Source organism: Cyprinus carpio, chromosome B3 (genome assembly GCF_018340385.1).
Source record: "Cyprinus carpio isolate SPL01 chromosome B3, ASM1834038v1, whole genome shotgun sequence".
Classification (NCBI taxonomy): domain Eukaryota; kingdom Metazoa; phylum Chordata; class Actinopteri; order Cypriniformes; family Cyprinidae; genus Cyprinus; species Cyprinus carpio.
This window is the reverse complement of record NC_056599.1, coordinates 1,771,885-1,795,106: the sequence shown is the minus strand read 5'-3', so window position 1 is coordinate 1,795,106 and position 23,222 is coordinate 1,771,885. Positions and strand designations below refer to the sequence as shown.

The window sequence follows — 23,222 nt, the reverse complement described above, 5'->3', positions numbered from 1 at the left end:
ACAAACACATTTGAACACACACCCGTCTCACTCTCTTCCTCTGTCTTTCTCTTTTCAGCTGGACCAAAGACAGGAGGGTTTTACTGATCAAGTCTCACCAGAGGAAGAAATGGGTCACAGTGCGACCTTTGCCCTTTGCCAAATCCTTTCCTCAACAATACAACATGAGTAAAAACAACTAATTTACTCTCTTTGAAGAGTAGATGAGATGAGGGTAGCCGACATGCTGCATTTCTACCAAACACTCAACCCAGATTAGTCAATGCATAGCATTGCTTGTGTCACTTTATATAACAGACCAGATTCGGGTATGGTTTATTGGTGCACAACAGATTTTGGAAAACAGCATCGAATGAACTTGGATGTACATCAAAAGTGATAGTGTGGCTGGCGGCGATAGTCTCGTGGTTAGTCCATCGACATACAGTACAAATGATCTCAAAAGGCACGTTTCCATTACAGATTTGTGCAAAACTTTGGCGATATTTTATAAATGTCGATAAAAAAGTATTGCTAAACCACTCCCTATAAATCAACCAACGACATGCTACAAAAATATAAATTAAAACCACTCGCGATATGTCATGGCAATTGATTTTGGTGAGATTTTGATGGAATTTGGCTATATTTAATCAAAGGAGGTGTAAGCGTATATCTTTAATAGAAGCAGCATAGAGAGCCTCTTCAAAAACGTGTGGCTCGGCTGGAATAAACACAAGCACTGACTAGAGTGATCGCAATCAGGTTCAGTGGCCGTATCAGAGCCACACTACATCACAGACGTGTGAAGTGTAAATTGTCTAAGCATTAATGGTAGGCCTGTCACGAAAACAACTTTTTGTTGTGCAATATATTGCCCCAGAAATAATTGTGATAAGCAATATTATTATAATTTTTATGCCACTGAATATATAATTGTAATGTAACAGCATAATAATGCAAGAAATGACAACAAACTTTTAATTTTGAAGAATATTATATTCGATACCTTAAAAAAACTCAATAAATGGTAAATAAACACTTTAAACATTTTCTAACAAAAAAGTGTGAAGTATCAAGTAGAAAAAAAAATGCACAAAGAACTTGTATGGAGATTTTTCCATCTACAGATTTTTCCCTGACCTTCTTTTCTCTGTAAATTAAGGGTGCACACTATTACTGAAAAACACAATCACTGCTTAGCAGTCAGATGTCTGTATGCACAAAGGCACATATCCCTAAACAAGACCATATCTGCAGATGAAACTTTTTTTGTAGAAGCAATTTTTATATTTTAACAAGCACCTCATGACTACAACACGTTATGTAATATGTACGAGAAGCTGGAAAATACAGCCACAAGTGGAATGTACAAAACATTGTGACATTAATTTTTGTGGAAATATAATGGGTGATATATTGTGTAACCAAAAATTATTGCAGTCATGTACATACAGGTGCTTCTCAATAAATTAGAATGTTGTGGAAAAGTTTATCTATTTCAGTAATTCAACTCAAATTGTAAAACTCATGTATTAAATAAATTCAATGCACACAGACTGAAGTAGTTTAAGTCTTTGTTTTTTTAAATTGTGATGATTCTGGCTCACATTTAACAAGAACCCACTAATTCACTCAACAAATCAGATAATAATCTCAACAAATTAGAATATGGTGACATGCCAATTAGCTAATCAACTCAAAACACCTGCAAAGGTCTCATGAGCCTTCAAAATGGTCTCTCAGTTTGGTTCACTAGGCTACACAATCATGGGGAAGACTGCTGATCTGACAGTTGTCCAGAAGACAATCATTGACACCCTTCACAAGGAGGTTAAGCCAAAAACATTCATTGCCGAAGAAGCTGGCTGTTCACAGAGTGCTGTATCCAAGCATGTTATCAGAAAGTTGAGTGGAAGGAAAAAGTGTGGAAGAAAAAGATGCACAACCAACCGAGATAACCTTAGCCTTATGAGGATTGTCAAGCAAAATCGATTCAAGAATTTGAGTGAACTTCACAAGGAATAGACTGAGGCTGGGTCAAGGCATCAAGAGCCACCACACACAGACGTGTCAAGGAATTTGGATACAGTTGTCGTATTCCTCTTGTTAAGCCACTCGTGAGGCGTCTTACCTGCAATGTCATCTGCTGGTGCTGGTCTATTGTGTTTTTTGAAAACCAAAGTCACTGCACCCGTTTACCAGCTGCTGTCCGTTTTTTTGAAGATGCTGATTTCATTTTCCAGCAGGATTTGGCACCTGCCCACACTGCCAAAAGCACCAAAAGTTGGTTAAATGACCATGGTGTTGGTGTGCTTGACTGGCCAGCAAACTCACCAGACCTGAACCCCAGAGAGAATCTATGGGGTATTGTCAAGAGGAAAATGAGAAACAACAGTCCAAAAATTGCAGATGAGCTGAAGGCCACTGTCAAAGAAACCTGGGTTTCCATACCACCTCAGCAGTGCCACAAACTGATCACCTCCATGCCACGCCGAACTGAGGCAGTAATTAAAGCAAAAGGAGCCCCTACCAAGTATTAAATACACGAACAGTAAATGAACATACTTTCTAGAAGTCCAACAATTCGCTAAAAAAGTGTTTTTTTAATTGGTCTTATGAAGCATTCTAATTTGTTGAGATAGTGAATTGGTGGGTTTTTGTTAAATGTGAGCCAAAATCATCACAATTAAAAGAACCAAAGACAGTCTGTGTGCACTGAATTTATTTAATACACGAGTTTCACAATTTTAGTTGAATTACTGAAATAAATGAACTTTTCCACGACATTCTAATTTATTTAGAAGCACCTGTATATTGCGCGATAAATCAATATATTGATTATTGCGACAGGCCTAATTAATGGTAGGGAAAACCCCTTATACTGGAGAGTGGCCACGTATGAAGTGTTTCTTGGAGGTTATAGTACATTGAAGAATGATCATATGACTTTTTACATACGCCATGTGACCTGTAAAGGCAAAAAAAATGTTTCCATTGCAGTTTTGCGAATTATTTCTTTTTCGCATTGCCTGAAAAACCACCTCATGTGAGCGTAAAAACTTTTCTGCAATATATGGGCGTTTTTGCGAAATTGACGCGTTTCCATTAGGCGTATTTTCAATTCGCATTTCAGTTTGCATAATTTGAAGGGTAATGAAAACACGCCTACAGTTTGGGTTTCCATCACCCTGCTTTTATGCACATTTTAAAGTATCGCATCAGAATCAAGTGATGGAAACACTGAATTTCGAATAAAAATGCCTTAATTCGCAAAAAAAGTTTTTTCGCTCGCTAGAGGTGGTTTTTGACTTGTGCAAAAAAGGATTAATGTAAATAATGTGAGATGGAAATGCATTTTGCAAATAAATTCCTCCAAGTGCATCAAAAAGACATTTACACTATGGGACGTTAAATCCTGACTAACCAGGAGACCGATCCTGTTCCACAGCATCTGAAATGTTGTTATGGTCATTCAGAAATGCCCGAGCAAAGTCTGTCATCAAAGTATTTCTGTATAATTGCATCCCAGATCTGTTAAACGACTGCGTTCCCAAACAGCAGCATCCACCTCCGAAAGCAATAAGCAATTCGTTGTGTTTCGTCTGCTCGTTCTGAGGTGCAAGTAATTTATTATATATGAAAATTATTATATTCAGTAGCTCCTCCTACATTTCTTAGTGATGCAAAGTGCCAGTTTATCAGAAAGTGATGATTTTGTTCCCTTTGACTCGATGGATGGAAACGATGCTTGTTCGCAAATGTTTTGTGCGATATTCCAATTTTGCGCATAAGTTAAAATCGCTACTTTCGATGGAAACCCGTGACCCGAGTTCCATTCCTGTATCAAGGTCCTTTGCCCAATCCCACACCTCTCTCTCCACCAAATGCTTTCCTTTTGTCTCTCTACTATCCTATCTCAATAAAAAGGCATAAAAAGCCCATAAAAATATAAAAAAGTGATATTGTGAACACACCCCTAAAATCTGACCACTGTATTCTGTGCATCACTGTTCTGATGAAGTGTCAGTGAATTTAGAGTCTCAGTAAAGTGTATTAGAAACACTTTTGTGATCTACGAAGAATCAGGGATGAGACAAGAATCTCATTCTCTATTTAATCCATTAGATATATTTATCTAAACTCTTAATAGCATCTTCTTTTGTGTATGTTCTCCATTCATATGGAATCTCACCCTCACATTCAAATGTTTTATTGTAGTATTTTTCCAGATCTTTCTGGAATCTGCACACAAACCACTTCCAGTAGGGCAGCACTGAGTGGCCAGGGTTGATGTGCCAGATGGCATATTTAGACACTTCAATTTTTATTTCGTTCCATGGAATCAAACAACATCACATATAAACATTCTTATAAATAAACACTAAACATTAATTCCAAACACCATCACAAAAAGACAGAAGTGATCAATAACATGTGCCATTAATTCCATTCACTCTGTGGAGAGGAACACTGTGATCTTCATCATGGTTTTCTGTGGTGTTGGTGCAGGTGGCTCTACAGAAAGGACACTGAACCCAACAGCACTGACAGAAGTGATCAATTAGAAGCTCATCCGACTTGAACTTCACATTCAGTTTTTCATCAAATGCTTTGATGGTGAATTCTCTGCTGATGTCAGTCATTATATAAGGAAGCACTTTCCTTATGACATCTTCTAGGAGTTTCACATCAACATCATCATGTTTGACTCCACAAAGGTCTTTTTCAGAGAAGATCAGCTCACCTGAGAGCTGCTGTGTGAAACTCTTCAACCACAAACCAACATCCCCACTGTTCACTTTGACATGTTCAGTAGATTCATGAGCTGCTTTCATGATCTTCTGCTGCAGGAGTTCAATGTTCTCCTTCATCTTGTACCAAATACTGACACTGAACTTCTGAGTGATGTACCGACTGACTTCATCACTGATGAAACTCTTGAAGTGATCTCTGGGTTCATGAATGTAGTCCACTTACATTCCAAAAGCATCCTCTTCTGCCAGTGACTTTAGGATGTGTTTCTCCAGATTTGATCGGTTTCCATTCAGAGATTCACAGTTTGATCTCATTTCATCTGTTAAATCTCTGGCAGTCTTCTTGTAGACACTCTGCTCAATGGGCTCTTTCAGGTTCTGACAGATGATCTCTCCAAAAATGGTAGCTGATGTTGCTCCATTACAATATTTCTGGAAAATGCTATAGTACTCCTCTCTCTTCTTCTCGACATATATTACAGGATCATTGGCTTCCATGAACAGTCTGTGTTGGTCAGTGATCTTCTTGTTTGCTCTTTTAAAGATGGAATACACTAAATCCATGAAGAATTCATCCTTGAACACATATTTCACTGGTTCTTCCTCATGTTCTGTTACTATCCTCTTGATGTAACCTGTGAGTTGTTGGATAAAGTTGATGTTGTAGCCCATCTTTGAAATGTTAAATGACTGAATCATTGTTTCTGTCTGCTGATCAACATTTGTAATTAATGATGTTATTTGATTTTCATCCTCCTTAGATAGACTGTAACCAAACTTCTCTACAGCTGATTTGTAGACATTTGTGATCATTCCTTTAAGTCCACTGACTCTTTTTAACCATACATACTCCGAATAAGTTGGCACACAAAAAAGATCTCTCCTTTCTTTCTTGTGGTCTACAAGAGGACTTTTATAGACATTACTGAGGATTTCTCTCACGTCTCTCATTATATCAATGTCTCTGATTGGAGGAGTGTCTGAGATGATCTTCTTCATCCACTGTTCCCAAAACACATCAAACTCTTTCCTCAGTGTTTCTTTGTCAATTGCTTTGTTTTTGCATTTTAAAGCAAGTTCTTTGCTCTTTTCAAAGTAAGTGTTTTCATGATGTGTCCTCTGAACATCAATCATTCTCTTCAGGTCTCGCTGTTGAAGAATCTCATTTAATTTCCTCTTTGTTTCTCTCACAATATTTCCTTCAACATCTTTCATTTTGATTTCAAATGTAATTTTCCACTGAATAAGTATATCTTTATCTTTGTCTTTCTCAAAGAACTCAGACATTGATTTTTTCACTTCTTCACTTGTCTTCTTCAGTTCTCCTTGAAGATCAGTTTCTTCGATCTCATGAATTGTTTCATTTTCTATTTGGTTGTGTAGTTTGTTCTCAGTTTCCATCATGGCTCTGCGAAGTTTCCAGGACCACTTGCTGTATTCAGTCTCCAGTTTCCTGTAAGCTGAGGCCTTTTGGAATTGATATCAACATTAATCATTCAGAAAACACTCAGCAATGTCTTGAAACCTTCATTGTCTGGCAAGTATTGGTGGGTTATTATTACTGATAGTAGCTTGTAAAATGTACTAACATAACAAACACGAAAGACTAAAAGTGACATGAACACTCACCTGTTTTGAATCATCAGTTTCAGAGCAGATCTTCTTCTTCATCTCTTCTTTCTCTCTTTCATATTCCTCTCTCCACTCCACTTGTCTTCTCTTCAGTTCATCTTCATGTTGTTCTTCAAGGAGTTTAAGTATCTCTTCAAAAGTCTTTTGTTGATCTTCTTTGATGTTTCTTTCTTCTTTTAGTCTTGTCTCCAAATCCTCTACTTGTTCTTGTTTCTCTTTTGTTCTCTTGTTCTCTTTGATCATTCCCTCTATTTCATTCTTGAGTCTCTGAATCTGTTCATCAGAAATCTGTTTTTCTTTTGTTCTCCATTCCTCATCCTCTTTTTGTCTTTCTTCTTGTTTCTGCCTCTCCCATTCCTCTCTGTCTCTCATCTCTCTCATATGATCCTCTTTTTCTTTCAATTCTCTTTTATATTGTTCTTCTCTCTCATTAAATTCTTCTTCTCTTCTCTTTCTCTCTTTGTCCTGATTCTGTCTTTCTTCCTCTACAATCATCTTCATTCTTCTTTTCTCTTCTTCATGTTTCTTCATCAGTTCTTCTCTTTCGCTGTTCATTTGATCCACCCTCTCCATCAGAATCTTCATTTTGTTTTCTTCTTTTGCACTTTTCCCAACTCCACTTTTTCTCAGCATCAAAACACTTAGATCATCGTCCCTTTCTGCTATGAAAGAGGAAATATGTCAGTCTTAAAGATTAATAATAAGGCACTGATCAATGTTTGGGCTTTTACAAATGTTTAAAATGTATGGTTATCTTTTTCCAAACCTAAAGAAAAGTTTCAAGGTGATATAGGTGTTTAATATGGAGCAGGAAAAAGATAAGAATTTTGTACATTTGAATTTTAGATGTGATTATTTAACACACACACACACACACACACACACACACACACACACACACACACACACACACACACACACACACACACACACAAGATTTTGAATTGTACTTTATAGCTTTTTATATACCAAATTAAATAATCTGCTTTCAGCCTCACTGCTCCAGATAAGTTGAAAGCTGATTCGGTGAAATCCATGGCTTCAGTGCTGCATTTGATTTGCTCAACCACAAGGTCCTGTTAATCACTGAGATATCAGAGGGCCTTTTTTGGCACAATTACTAAACCTATTTTAATTGCTATGCACTGGCTTCCTGTTAAGTACAGAATTTAAAAATGTTATGTTTACAAAGCCAACAATAAATCCCTCAATATCTGACTGATTTGCTCCATCTATATACTCTCTCTAGAACCTTGCGATCTTGATTTACTCTCTATGTGCACCTTTGCAATCACCAGTCTAAAACTTTGGAACAGTCTATGTCTCTATGCCAGATTAGCCCCTTCTATTTCAGCCTTCAAGCCAGCTCTAAAGACACTTATTTTTAGGCTGAAATATTCCTGTAACACTTATGCACACTTTCTGTTTCTTAGGGCCCCATTCATTAAACTTGCGTAGATATAGGAGTAAATTCAGGTAAAAACAGACCTTCCCGAAAGCTCTTCTCCAGACTCACAAACGCTTCGTAAACATTAGATTTGATAGTCAAACGTGTATGTTAATGAATTCCAAGAGAACGCTTTGGTGGCACAGCATTTTTCCAGCTGAGATGCTTTGGTTGCTATGATTTTGAATATTTAAGGCAATAACATATTACTAATATCTCATTTTGAAGAATGTTACTAAACATAAAAACTGTTTTTTATTTAATAAGTACTTTTGTTTTCTGAACCTTTCTGCATCTTCCTTTGTCTTCATTGGATATCAAATGTGACAATTTCTTGATAACTGCAATCGGCTATGGTGAATTTTGTCATAGTGTTAATTTACTTTGTTGTATGTTTTGTATCTTCTGTAGTTATTTTTTTCTTGTACAACACCTTGGTCAACATTGGTAGCTGGAAAAAAAATGTGTATTGTATTTTTTAAAAATTATTGTTTTGATTATATAATAACTAATAATCTACTTTTCGTAAAATGTAGGAGTTCTGAATTTCACATCTGATGTCTTTAACAATTAGAATGAAACTAATTCAAATCTTTCTCACTTTTTCCAGCTCTTAAGTTTAAATACCAAACTTTGTATTGTTGTCGTGTTTTGCCTCCATAGGTGAACCACTTTGTTGTATTCCTCACTTTGAATGTCTGCTAAATTAATAAATGCATTAATGTAAAATATAAATTGATTTTCTGGTCATTACCTTTTGACAGTAAACGTGTCTCTAGTGAATGAATTTTCTTTTCCATCTCTTCAAACTGCAGCAGTTTTTTCATATGAGCCTCCAAAAATGTCTCTGTGAAGAAAAGCTCTCCTCTGTTTTCTTCCAGCATCTGCTCAATCTTCTCCATCAGTGTGGACACTTGTGTTTTGGGACCAAAGAAATTATGTCGTCCTCCAAAACTCTCAATGACAGACCATGTTCCATCATTTAGTTCTGCTGTCTGATGCTCTGAATTCTGCATTATGAGGATCATGATGTGTTTGTTGATTCTTGAGCTGAAGATCCTCTGGAGCTCCTCCATTTCTGCTTTGTCTTCATTATTGAGTGGAGCGTCAGGAATAATGAGGAGGAAAACATGAACTCCAGGATCACATAGAGACACACAGTGAAGAGTCTGACGCATCACTTCCTCCTCTGAGAGACGAATATTAAACAGAGCTGGAAGCTCCACCAGACTGATCTGACGTCCATGAATCTTCTCATCTGATCTTCTGTCTGTCTGCTGTAGGATCCGCTCTGATATGGAGGATTTTAATGTCCCGTCACTCCCACACAGAACCAGATTTAGCTTTACACCCTCTGAAATTGATAGAAGAAAAATAGATTTACAAAGTATTCATTTATCACTAGAAGCATCAGCTATTGTCACACTTACTACTTTCTGTGGCCTGTTGCTCTATATTGAAATACTGTGAAGCTTTAGCACAATCCAGGTGCTGTCCATCATTCATTAGCACAATGTCCTCAAACGTCTGCAGAAGATCATGAGGAGAGCTGCTTCTCTGAAGACTGAAGTGTCTGTTTGCACATTTCTGAATGATTTTCTGCAAAATGTCATTGGTTTCGGTGGGTTCTTGTGTGGTGATCACCATGGTGTGTTGATTAACCTGCTCAGAGAATGAGTGCAGCACCTTCTCCACAAACTCCTGATCTTCTGTTGAACACTGCTCATGATTGAGGATCAGAACGATCACATGAGGTCCTGGATCAGAAAGATTCACACACTCTCTCACTATCTGTGTGATCCGATGATCTGAGATGTTTGTCTGGAGCAGCTGAGGACTGTTGATGATGATCACATGTCTCTCCTTCAATCTTCCTCCGACTCTCTCCACAACATCTGGAGGAGCTTCACTGTCAAATGCTGCTCGTCCTAATATGAAGTTTCCCACTCCACTGTTTTCTGACACGCTCTTCCCCAGCAGAACAATCCTCAGATCACTCACTGAAACACACACATGCAGTATGTTGTGCTCTGTATTGACATTTGAACATTCTTCACAAGAACCTCATGCTAGTTGCAGAAACAATTTTGACTTCTATGAGTTCCAAAATAAAGTCAGTTTCTTTACAAACATAATTTGAGTTGTCATGTTTAGCATTTAAAACATATTAAGAATATTAAGAACCAAGTATAGTATTTTGTTTTTATATTTAATAGTTAAACAGATTCATCAATTTTGTGTTTATTTGCTCAGTCCATGTGTTTGTCTGTTACAACAACAGGTCTACGTACCTATATTTTTTTCTTATTAGCAGTTGGAAAAAATGTTATGTGCCTCAGCCCAAAAAGGGAAAGACAGATGACAGGAACATTCTTGACACCAGAGTAAGTGAGCGGAGCAGAGTGGAAGCAGAGCACTGTGATTTTGAATAGAGGGAGGAGCGGATTTTTTTTAAAAGTGGGAGTGTAATGTTTTTCACTTGCTCCTAGAATGCTCCACCACCGCTCCAAAACGAGTACAATTCATGCCAACGGCCGGTAATATAAATGCATATTTAGCAAGAATTCACATGTTAAACATATTTAGCTAGCTTGATAGAGAAGGATCACTCAAATCAGAAAGAATGTGAAAGCTACGATGACATGAGCGGGTAGTTATAGTACTAAATACTAAATATTTTCAGGTGAAAGCATGATTTAAACAAGTACAACACTTATTCACACGCAATCACTCTCTCAATAATGTATTCAAACATATGTAATATTACAGTGCTACTTCATCTGTATCTGATTTCGAATTAGCAGAAATCTGTAAGAAATGCAACGATCCGTAGGTAAAATAATGGATAAAATTATAATGGATGAAAATGTAGGCCTACTGTTATTTTCATCACAAACCAAATTTGCACTGCAAAAAGCAGCAATTATACCTTTTAATGACAACCATGTTATTAGCTTGTCATGTGGTAGGGAAAAAGATTGCACACTAGTGTTCCATTAAGCCACACTGAAACCCTCCAGTTATTTTATTTATTTTAATTTCTTCTTTTAATATACGTTATGAACAGAACTGTGATATTTCAAACATACTGAAATACTTTAGATGCGGAGCAAAGGCGGAGCAGTGTTTCTGATATCAATGAGCGAGGAGTGTTTCATTTTCAAGATGCTTCATTGCTGTCACTCTGGGAGAAGACTGCACCTCTCTCTTTTTCTGTGGGTCTCTGTAATTGTCAGCCAGCTGTCAACAAAGAAGACTTCATTCCAGCTGTTGATTCCTGGGCCTGACTGAGAACCGGATTCCTCCAGAAGACTCAGCAACCCCTGCTGGTCCTACAGGTCTTCTCATTTTTAAAAACTGGAAATACACAACCCACTCTCCCCTATGCAATAATAACTCATTTGAATCTCATGCTATTACTGTAACAGCTCATATAAACGCCATGATATAGTAATTTACCAGCCTCCTAGTCAACTGGGCACCTTGTTAGAGGAGCTGGATAGGCTGCTGTCCTCATTCCCCGAGGATGGCAGTCCACTTATGGTGCTTTTCCACTGTGTGGTATGACTTGGCTCAGTACGGAATGGCATGGCACGGCTCTGTTTGCGTTTCAACTGCAGCTTAGAATCGCTTTAGAGTGGGCAGGATTATTCACATGTCGTTATAGTTGCGCCGCCTCTACTGCTGCGACTCCTGAAAAACTTTTTCATTCAGCGTCATACCATCAAGCTCTCCCTGGATCCGCTCCTCTGCTATCAACGAGAGAAATGTACTTCCGCAACAGACAAGGAAACTTTTTGGTTGTTAATAAAAAGTCCAAAACAGTTGTGTTCGATCCTTTGCTGGCTGTACTGATTTAAATCTAGCAGTTCTATTTTTTTATCATTAAATTTTTTTTTTTTTTTTTTATTAATACCATGGAACCAAAGATAAAAGTACAACACTGCGTACAAATAGGTGACATTACATACAAAGCATCATTTATAGATGTAGGGGAGCACGGGGCACAAAGTAACGCGGGTTAGTTGTAACCAAAGTCCCTTTAAGATAAGTCATGTCACTCGGCGGCCATCTTTGAAACGCCTCTCGGGCATCCAGGTGCAACTCCTAACTCTTTGAATAGGGAAACATCAAATTCTACAAAACTGTTCACTAGGTTTGCGATTTAATTTCATATTTGAAATCACCAAAGAAGTCTGATAACAACTGTGCTATAAATGTTGTTTATTTTGCTCAAATAGCATTATAAAAAGCTTATTATTCAGGCTAGATCAGCCTGTCCTGAGTGCATGTCTCAGAGCGCTGACTGTTTTTATAGCAACCGGACGCTTCTAACGGCAGCTGCAGTGACACGCTGACTTTATCGATTAGCGATTGGCTCCTTCATTCAGAAGGCAGGGCTTCCTGCGATTGAGCGGCCATATTGAGCACTGCATTTTTCCCCATTCAAAACTATACGAGTGACATGTTTTGGGTATTCTATAGTCTTTGTTGTAACACACGTGGTTTGAATATTTTCACACATGCTAGCATAACAAAATTATCCTTCTCCTATTTAGCGCCCAAACTCTGGAATAACCTACCTAACATTGTTCGGGAGGCAGACACACTCTTGCAGTTTAAATCTAGATTAAAGACCATCTCTTTAACCTGGCTTACACATAACACACTAATACACTTCTAATATCCAAATCCGTTAAAGGATTTTTAGGCTGCATTAATTAGGTAAACCGGAACTGGAAACACTTCCCATAACACCCGATGTACTTGCTACATCGTTAGAAGAATGGCATATAAGCTCATATTAGTCTGTTTCTCTCTTATTCTGAGGTCACCGTAGCCACCAGATCCAGTCTGTATCCAAGTCAGAGGGTCACTGCAGTCACCCGGATCCAGTATGTATCCAGCCCAGATGGTGGATTAGCACCTAGAAAGTACCTCTACAGCCCTGAAAGACAGCGGAGACCAGGACTAGAGCCCCAGAGACAGATCCCCTGTAAAGACCTTGGCCATCGCCTCTGGCTTGCTTAGTTGGGGACACTTCATTTACAGTGATATCGTTGACTTGATTGCAAATTATTGCACAGATACTATTTAAACTGAACTGAGCTGCATGATGACATCACTGAATTCAATGATGAACTGCCTTTAACTGTCATTTTGCATTATTGACACACTGTTTTCCTAATTAATGTTGTTCAGTTGCTTTGACGCAATCTTTTTTGTTTAAAGCGCTATATAAATAAAGATGACTTGACTTGAGTGTAAAGACCATCGACTCTACTACTTATTTAGGTCACTTGTACTCACTATGTGCTTTCAGATCTTACTATTACTACGAACACTCGGAGAGCTCACACTGTACGTTGTAAGCAGGCCTATCCCAAAAATCTACGGCCTGTCCCTCTGACCTCTACTGCTTTACTCTCTATTCCGGTTGGTCTCTGGAACTGCCAGTCTGCTGTTAACAAAGCAGATTTCATTTCTTCTATTGGTACTCATTCTGGTCTCAACCTCATAGCCCTAACTGAGACTTGGATCAAACCTGAAGACACTGCCACTCCCGCAGTCTTCTCCACTAATTTCACTTGTTCCCACACCCCTCGTACAACCGGGAGTCGGAGGTACTGGTTTCCTTATCTCAAAAGAATGGAAATTTGATCTTCAACCATCTCTTACAGGTAACGGTTCATTTGAATCACATGCGATTACTATAACCCACCCTGTTAAAATCCACTTTGTGGTCATTTATCGTCCCCCAGGTCAACTGGGAAACTTCTTGGAGGAGTTGGACGTGCTGCTATCAAACTATCCTGAAGATGGTACTCCTCTGGTACTGCTTGGTGACTTCAACATCCACCTAGATAAACCCCAGGCTGCTGACTTCAACACTCTGCTCGCCTCATTTGATCTCAAGCGAGCGTCTACTACACCGACTCACAAATCAGGCAACCAACTGGACATCATCTACACGCGCTGTTGCTCCATGGACAACACTTTAGTTGCTCCAATGCATACCTCAGACCACTTCCTCATAACTGCTAACCTCGCACTTACTCCTGAAGTGAGACATGCTCCTCCACAGGTCACCTTTCAACGGAACCTACACTCACTCTCTCCATCTCGCCTGTCCTCTTTGGTTTCATCCTCAATTCCTTCACTCGCTCAGTTTTCAGAAGCATTCAGAAGCATGGCTTTTCCTATCACTGCTATGCTGATGACACTCAACTCTACCTCTCATTCCAACCAGAGGATCCGACGGTAGCTGCTTGCATTGCAGCTTGTCTGAGTGACATTTCAAGCTGGATGAATGACCATCACCTTCAGCTCAACCTTACTAAGACTGAATTGCTGGTGCTTCCAGCTAACCCATCGTTTCATCACAACTTCTCTATACAGCTGGGTTCGTCAACCATAACTCCTTCCAGGACAGCCAGAAACCTAGGAGTTGTGATGGATCATCAGTTAAGCTTCACAGACCATATTGCTACAATGACCCGGTCCTGCAGATTTGCCTTATACAACATTAGGAAGATTAGACCCTTCCTGTCAGAGCAAGCCACCCAACTTCTTGTTCTCTCCAGACTGGACTATTGTAATGCTCTCCTGGCGGGCCTTCCTGCATGTACTATCAAGCCTCTACAACTGACCCAGAATGCAGCAGCGAGGGTTGTCTTCAATGAGCCAAAAAAAGCTCACGTTACTCCTCTCCTCATCAGGTTACACTGGCTACCAGTAGCCGCTCACATCAAATTCAAGGTACTGATGCTTGCCTACAAGACGACCACTGGCATGGCACCAATATACCTAAACTCACTAGTTCAAACTTATGCGCCCTACAGAAGTTTGCTTTCTGCAATGGAACGACGCTTTGTGGTGCCATCCCAAAGAGGTTCAAAATCACTCTCACAGACCTTTTCCTGGACTGTGCCCGGCTGGTGGAATGACCTCCCAATCTCATTTCGAACATCCGAGTCTTTACTCATTTTCAAAAAATATCTAAAGGCTCATCTTTTTCGCCAGCACTTGACCAACTAATACTGGCACTTACCTTTTCTTTATATAAATCTAGAAGTAGATGCAAAAGTAAAAAGCATTGCATAATGTTTTTCTTATATTTATTGCATTTAAATGTGTCTATTAAAAGATTGTATTACTGTACTGTGTAAAAAAAGAATCACCATGCTGAAAAAGCATTTTAAGTAACAATGTTTGGATTTGAAATCAAAATAATGGATAAATGTTGTGTTTTTAGTAAACAGCCACAGATCAGTTGCAGACTCCTGTTTGAAAGCACAGTCCATGCTGCTTCTGCATCGCTTACGTACCAAACATGGACTGCATATGCACTGCAAATGGAGTATGTGTAAACCTCACATACAGCTTACGAAATCAGGCTTGTGCTTTGTGCAAGCTATTGAGCAGCAATTGCATGAATGTCAAAACAAAAATGCAGTGCATAACAAAACAGTCACCTAAGAAAGGAATTCATATACAAAAACTTTTGAAAAATGTCACTGCTCTCATCCATGCTAGACTGCATGGAGTATGGAACCATACCAATAATACAAACTGTATGCTAATTGTCAGTCATTTGATGATAATGGTCCTGACAGAAATTAATTTTATTTTTACAGACACTAAAAATGAATAAACTTTAACTAGGTTAACATTACTGTACATTCATTTCACTGAATTAATGATGATGTGCTTCTCTCTTTTGGTCTGTAAACAAAATCTTCTCGGTTAATGTCATGTTCTCTTCAATTAGACATGTCAAATCTCTATGATATCACAATATTTACTCTCGAATATATATTACAGTTTTTCTCGATTGCTAAAACACTATACCCAGGCTTTTGAACTAAAATTTCAAAACCATAACGCCATTTTTAAAAAAAGCACACTCCTTTCCCTAAACTATAAACACTTTTCCCCTGCTTTAACACATGAGTCAGATTTGGTGAACTGTTACTGCAAAACTCTACACACAAATCTCTACATTGCTCAGTGCTTTCACCGTGTGGTCATTTAGAAATCACTAACATTGAATATTGGTCACTCAAGTCTGCAAAGTTTGAGCTCAATTAGCACACAATTACCCAAGTGGAAACGCTGGGAGTCAAAATGTATCACACACCAATCAGAACCTTCAATGGATAGACAAAAGGGCCATTTTTTTATTTATTTTTTTAAGTCAGCTTACAGTTTTTCTCAGTGGCTTTGGTGCATTTCTCAGATCAGAAATAAAATGAAACAATCAAAAATACTTGTTCAACCACCAAATCATCTAGTCACTTGTGCACATCATAAAAAGTTTCTCATTCTTTTGAACAAGTTGTGATTGCTTTGGTACATTCATACAACTGATTATGTACACTTTTCTGCAGTTTCCTACATCATCATATGCTAATGTCATGTTGCTCAAAATTGTATTATATACTTCTCTGTGCTATAGTCTTACCCCACAAAACCTCAAATTATTAGTTCAATTATTAGTTATTAATAGGGCTGTGAATCTTTTGGTAGACAGTGATTCAATTCATGATTCATAGGTTTTCGATTAGATTTAAGAACGATTTTTGCAAATTTAGAACGATTCGATTCGATTCACAAGGAAATTCGATTCGATTCTAAATTCTTTAAGTGCATTCACAGGATTATTTAAATGCTTCCCCTAAATTGAATGCTTAGTCAGGGGACAAATTACACAGCAGCCTTTATGGCTACAGAACCATAGATTAGAGAGAAAAAAAATGGCATATTTATGCCAAGATTTTAAAAAAGCTATTTAATTAAGACCACCCCTGTAGCCTATATCTTAGGCATGTTCTAGCTCCCTTTATTTTTAATTTGTATATATACTGTTTGAATGACAGCTTTGCAAATCTGTCGGCGATCAAATATTCAATATCACTACTCATAAGTACTTGGTACATTACATTATCAGTGCAGCGGCTGTAGGAGACATTCAAACTAATATCACGTAATTTACGTCTCTATCATGATTGATTGGTACGAGGTTTCTTTTCTCAACACTCCTCAGTGCTGTAAGTGAACACTCAATGGTGATTTGGCTAATTTTTTTTACCAACGGAAGCACGACAGCTCAACTCTCCCCTGGCCTCCCCCTCCCCTTCTCTATCATTTAGCGGTTGCAATTACATCAGCAGATTCGTCACATTCACGATAGAAAAGCGGCACTTTCACATTATGGTATTACAACTGTGAAATTACAAACAAAAAATATGTTCTGAGACATGAACTGAAATGAATTGTGAATTTTATTAAAGTTTTTCACATTTGCTAAGACACTAAACCCCATTCTCTGAACCAAATTCTCATTAGCTTAAACCAATTTGTCGAATAAGGCACTCTTTCTGCTTAATCTTAAACACATTAAGGCAGTTAGGCTCTATTTGCAAATCTCGTGCACTCTTTTTGCAAAACTCTAAACACATTCTCATTCACTTAAACACTTACCACACTGAGATGCATTTGTGCTGCAAAATGCTAAACACAAGCAGCAAAAGTTAAACACAATTAAAGCACAATTATCATCGTTTAAACACAACAATTCAAAATTGTTTCATACTTGATTCTAATGATGTGATCAAACCAACTGTACAAAATATGAGCCAGTTCAGAGTGCACAAGTGGCACAGGTGACTGAATGATGATACGAACAATAGATGGAAACAATCTGAGAAGGAGAGGAGGAAGAGTACATGTAAGAAGTGGAGGATGAGGAGAGAAAGAGTAAGGTTTAGAGAGTGTTATCAAGGCTGGCTCTGTCAAACCAGAGGTTTTTTTTCTCTTTGTCTAGCAAAAAAGACAACATTACTTGTGATGTGGACAAAGTCCTCAGGCCGGACTCAAGCACAGAGACATGATGAGAAGACAGAATGAATCTCTCATTGACCCTGATTTTACACTTGCACAACGTACAGTATTTGAATGAACTGTAACATGCTATTCATTTAGAGTTTTATTTGACCTTTTTGGCCTTTGCAGTTGCAGACTGCAGTATTTTTTCAGTATCCAAGTGCTGAATATATACAAACATTCAGTGCTATTCAATATTCAGCACAATATATTCTTGCAGTACACACAGTAGAACTATACAATATATTAAACTTACTAAGTTGCAATTACTACTTTTTTACAGAATTGTAAAATTGTTTACTCAATACAATACTTTTTTTTCTGTAATGTTTTGGAGGCTGTGTTCTCCATTTTTCTCTGTAGTGTCTAATGAATGCACTGTAGTGTTTATTTTATTGACTCATGTGTGTGATCTGAGAGCACTGTTTGATTTTGAGTGCAAGTGAAATGGTTTTACAGTGATTGTTTGATTTTGATGGAAGAGACCGAGGTTTCGTGAATTTAGTTTGAGATTTGTGTTTAAGGTTTCGAGAAAATGAGTGATGGTTTCCAGAAATGTGTTTTAGCAATTCAGAAAAACTGTAACATTAAATCATCCTAATTTTCACCTCAAAATTTTGGGGAAGCTGTGCCTCCCCTGACGAACCGCCACTGCAACATCACAGGCTATACTGCGAGATCACTTCTCTTTCAGTGCAAAAACTTCTTAATCTCATTTTCATAACATCAAATGCTATAGTATTTAACTTTTCCTCTCCATCGGCGAATGATGATTCTGACTTTCATGCGTCTGATTATCAGATAAATCTCGTGCTCTTATTTCAAGGCTGTTGAGACACTTACATTTCTGCTCCGTCCATGCAATAAATTAATACGCAGCTTTCGACTGATCAGGTAACGTCGTCGGTAAGATGCCGAGAACCATTGAAAAACTACAGAAAAGGAAAACTACTTCACTTTAGCATAACTAGCCACGAGACCCAAGGAGAGATCACATATCAGCTGCTCAGAAAATGTGTCAGTGAGACAAACGGAGCGCGAGCACAATCCTGTGACAGTCACAGGCGGTAAACAGTGGAGCGCGTGAAGGAGAGATGCGAGGTGCACTGTTCAAGGTCATTAATTCTTGCTTGTATTAATTTAATGTGTATATATTTTAAAAACATTGAATCCCTATAGAAACGCGATTCATTCGCTTCTTAGCTTTTTTAATCGATTACTATCCGAAATCGGCGATTCACGATTCAAAAATGATATTTCAAGATCGTTTCATATGCGTCGTCAGGGTTTGTAATCGATGCATCGATAAAACGAGTGAATAGTTACACTCCTAGTTATTAGTATAAGTCATTACGGTAAATGCACAATGGTTGATCTAGTTGTTATAAACTGTCAAGCATATTTTCTACACATTTCTAATAGACTTTTTTATAAATTTGCCATGAATTGTTCAAGTGAATCTTGACTTTCACTAATGAAGAGAATATAGATCAATGATAAACCAGTTCTCTGAAATAGCTTAAAGGTACATATCATGAACCTTCAGTTGGAAAGCATATAGACAGAGGACAACACAAGAGTTACAAATTCTGAAAATGGACTTACTAATTTTGTATTTTCACCTTTGTGCCCATATTTCTTTTTTTAATATCACAATGACATTATAAGTTTTTTGTTTTTGTTTTGTTTTGTTTTGTTTTGTCAGACCACTAGTAGAAGTGTAACTGTGAATTCTATCCAGTCTCATTCAATCAATATCCCACATACAGTAATTTGTAAAAAAAAATTTAAATGGATATATGGCATACATAAGTGCAGCCTTATGTATTTAAATACAGTAACTGTCATCCAAACTGTTGCAATAGTTTACATTAGGTAATACTAACAAAGTGCAGTGTTATATTAAGAACATGACTAAGCATTTTGCCTATCTTGTTTGTTAACAATGACATAAGGGCTTTTCATTCTGATGGCACTGATATGTTCTTTGACATATACTTACTTTTGAGAGATGAACTAGAGTGATGAACCGATGGACTTGAGTAAGTTACAGGCTTTTGCAGGAAATCCATTGTGTGGTGCTGTTTGTACAAATTGTTTTGAGAAATGCACATACTTCTTTGCAAATATTACAGTAAGGATGATTCGGGAAATGCACCTAAGCGACTGAGAAAAACTGTATTCAGGTTTGAAACAATGGATCTAAAGAGACGTGAAGGAATAGGTCAAGGACACCACAGAGGAGGAGGAGGAGTAGGGAGTAGAGAAAGAAATGATGAAAGAGGAAGGTGGAGTAGGGAGTACAGAGAGAAAGAGGAGGAGGAGAAAGAGGAAGAGCAGGAGAAGAAGGAGGAGGACAACAACATGGAAGAAAGAGGAAGGGCAAGGGCAAGAAGACAAGCAGTCTCAGATATTTTAGTTGATGCGTGGCAGGGTTGGATTAGGCATGCAAGAGGATTTTACCCCCGCTGTCTGGCCAGGGCCAATATAGCCTGTGATGTTGAAAAGGTTCTTTGGCCTGTCCCAGTGTGTGCTGGAAGCGTGTGCAGATCAGAGACATGCATTAAAGAAACATACAAACAAACCCATTGTTTATTATATGCATTTCAGACTACGCTTAAAAGTGCACTGCGCAAATTTTGCCAAACGATGTTGATATTTGAAAGCACCAAAACAAACACACCCACACCCCAACAGTAGAGGTCGACCGATGTATCGCTTTTGCCGATTAATCAGCACCAATAGTTGATTGCTGGAACTATCGGTTATCGGCAAAAGTTCTTGCGTCCGTAACTCAGCGTCTGAGAATGGTCCACTGTCATTATACAGTGCAAGAGTGGCCTCTAGAGGTGGAAATCACTGACAGCACGTGCTGTTTGTTTTGGCACATGAGGCTGTTAGCTGCATAATGCGGGAAACTTAAGCGGTAAACACAGAATTAAATGCAGCCGACTTAAAATCCTGCCACGCCACAGAGCGCCATTCACATAGTTTTCCATTAAATTGTATGTACATAATATTTACATAATAAAAATGTTCATAATTACCCTTTACCCTAGGCTATAAAACTATGTATTGTGCATTTTCAGCAAAGTCTTTCCGTGGCTCTAATAAAGTATGCTTTGTTTATTGAGCTATAGTAGGCTATATATTGTGATTTCTCTTTCCATTTGCTCTGTTTTTTTAAACACCGAACTGCAAACAAAAATGCCATTGTTCATTCTTGAAGTGAACTTTTGCCCATTTGGTGATCCAATAAACTGTTTTAGCCTGCCGCTTAAAGCGAACGAGACGCGTCAGGTGTGAGTAATACCTTAAATAATCATCAAGTGTTCTAAAATAGAAGCAAATAAAATGTGAGAGTATACACACAATATCCCCATGTATGTCATTTCAATGCTATGGCTTTTGTGTAGATAATTAAAGATAGCCATCTTTAAGCATGAATGTTGATATAAAATGGAAACACTTTACAATAAGAGTCCATTTGTAACATTAAGATTAATGAAAGCTGTATAAGTATTGTTCCTTGTTAGAGTGTTAATTTCAATTTCAAATTTCAACATTTACTATTATTAGCCTAATACATTTTTTAAATTTTTTTTAACACTTCTTCTGTTAACGTTAGTTAATAAACTATGAACTAATGTTAACGATTAATTTAATTAATACTAATATTGCTATTCATTTACAAATTATGCTTAGGTAGCTCCTCGAGTTGTCTCCACCGCTGGAAAGCTGCTCAGGTATCACACAGGTCCTACCTCTTGCCTGATCGTAACCCTTCTTTTTAATGTTTTGTTCCTCTGATATATACCTCTTTTTGTCTTCCAGTTCTCTTTATTTATAGTCATCTGCCAATATCTGTCCTGTGCACTCAAATTGAGTGCTCTCTTCTCTCTATCATTACTAGACATGTCCCCTTACTGCTGATTGGCTACAAGTGTATTTTGGGTCTAGGTCCAACACTGTGGTCAAAGGTGTTTTTCAAATATTGTTTAATGCACATTTAACCTCTGTTACTGCCTTTGGATATTAGATACTGTACTACATGTTACGCTTTTATTTGTTATTTATGCAGATGGAATACTGTTTTAATAGAAAGCACTTTCATCAAAACATGAAATTGCTGTTGCCATGTCATTTAATTCACTTACTGTTGGGGCGATCATAATCTGGACTTCTTCTGCCTGCTGTAAAACAAAAGACACAATGTTATAGAGCTGGTGAAAATGATTGTGCACTATATGAATTTAAATATGCAGATTAAAGATTAGCAATCTGAATCTACAAATATTTTCAACAACCTCTTCCATAAAAATATGGAAGAAAAGATGACTGCAATTTCAATTTTATGCCAACTTTATAAAAAAAATAAAAAAAAAAATAAAAAAAATTTTTCTGCACTTCACTGCACTACTCTTACACTAACATTACATTAGATACTACAAATTATGCGGGTCTGGATAAATTGTGTGATCACATTCACTATAAGTATGATCTTTTAACCACAAATAAACACAAAGTCACACAATACTTAATTCAGAATCAGAATCAGAAAGAGCTTTATTGCCAATTTACATCTACATGTTTATATATTTACACTACTTTTTACAAAAAAAATATTAGATTTTTTTCATGTAGTGATGCACTGTTTGGCTCAAGTATCAAACACATTTTAGGGTCACTGTGTTAAAGGTAAACATGATTACGAAGACTTACACAGGCAAGGGGTCTGTAAGAAACTGGTAACATCACATTTTTCTTTGTTTTTCTCTTTGAAACCAGGATCCATAGTTCTGAAGTCTTCTCTGTCCTCAAATGAGTCAATCTCATGTGTTATTTATTATTTATTTTCCATTCAGCATCTTCTGTTATTTTTTCACTAAATCTGAGAACAACAAATCATTATACAGTAAACATCATTCACATTATTATTTTATTATTATTATTTATTTATTTTTTGCATTTTATTAACAGCTGACAGTTGTATGATGCCTTGTGTTTTAAAATATGCTTTGAACTTATATGGCTTCTGCATGTAAATGGAATTCTTCAAGAAGTCTTAATAGAAATAGCTTATATTTGTTTGTCATCAGCGCACACTGATCAAACATTCAGCTTGTTTTCACTGTAAGTCACTTTGGATAAAAGCATCTGCTGAATGCATAGGACAGTATATGTAGTACGGCTGAACTTTAATCTCTATGCTTCCAAAATTTTGTCGTACATGTTAAAATTGTACTAAGAGAATTACACAAACTGAAAAAACACTTCACATCAGCAAAGATATCCGCGTGATAAAAGTGAGTGATTTCGGTTCTGCAACAAAGATGAAACTGAAACTAGTTTATGTTAATGTAGCTCATGTTAATTATTACATTCTTAAACTCTTTATTTAGTGTTATCGTTTATATTTCATATATACAGACTGTTTTTATAAAGAAATGTTATACCTGTATGTGGAAGTTTCGTCGTGCTTAAATGTTTATTTCCTTATTACAAAAAAAAAAAAAAAAAAA

At 37.4% G+C, this 23,222-nt stretch overlaps 2 protein-coding genes across 2 annotated transcripts; both read right to left on the bottom strand.

Annotated features, from left to right (window-relative positions):
- Positions 1-4,955: 4,955 nt before the first annotated feature.
- On the bottom strand, positions 4,956-6,775 carry LOC122136690 (interferon-induced very large GTPase 1-like). Its single transcript, XM_042721109.1, has 2 exons — positions 6,366-6,775; positions 4,956-6,203 (listed from the first exon to the last, which is right to left on the bottom strand). Exons 1-2 carry the CDS (start codon positions 6,747-6,749, stop codon positions 4,956-4,958), a joined length of 1,632 nt encoding a protein of 543 aa, XP_042577043.1. The 5' UTR covers positions 6,750-6,775.
- A 2,435-nt stretch (positions 6,776-9,210) lies between these two features.
- LOC122136430 (GTPase IMAP family member 2-like) lies at positions 9,211-23,222 on the bottom strand. Its single transcript, XM_042719451.1, has 4 exons — positions 23,157-23,222; positions 22,423-22,591; positions 21,858-21,893; positions 9,211-9,815 (listed from the first exon to the last, which is right to left on the bottom strand). Exons 2-4 carry the CDS (start codon positions 22,493-22,495, stop codon positions 9,226-9,228), a joined length of 699 nt encoding a protein of 232 aa, XP_042575385.1. The 5' UTR covers positions 22,496-22,591; positions 23,157-23,222; the 3' UTR covers positions 9,211-9,225.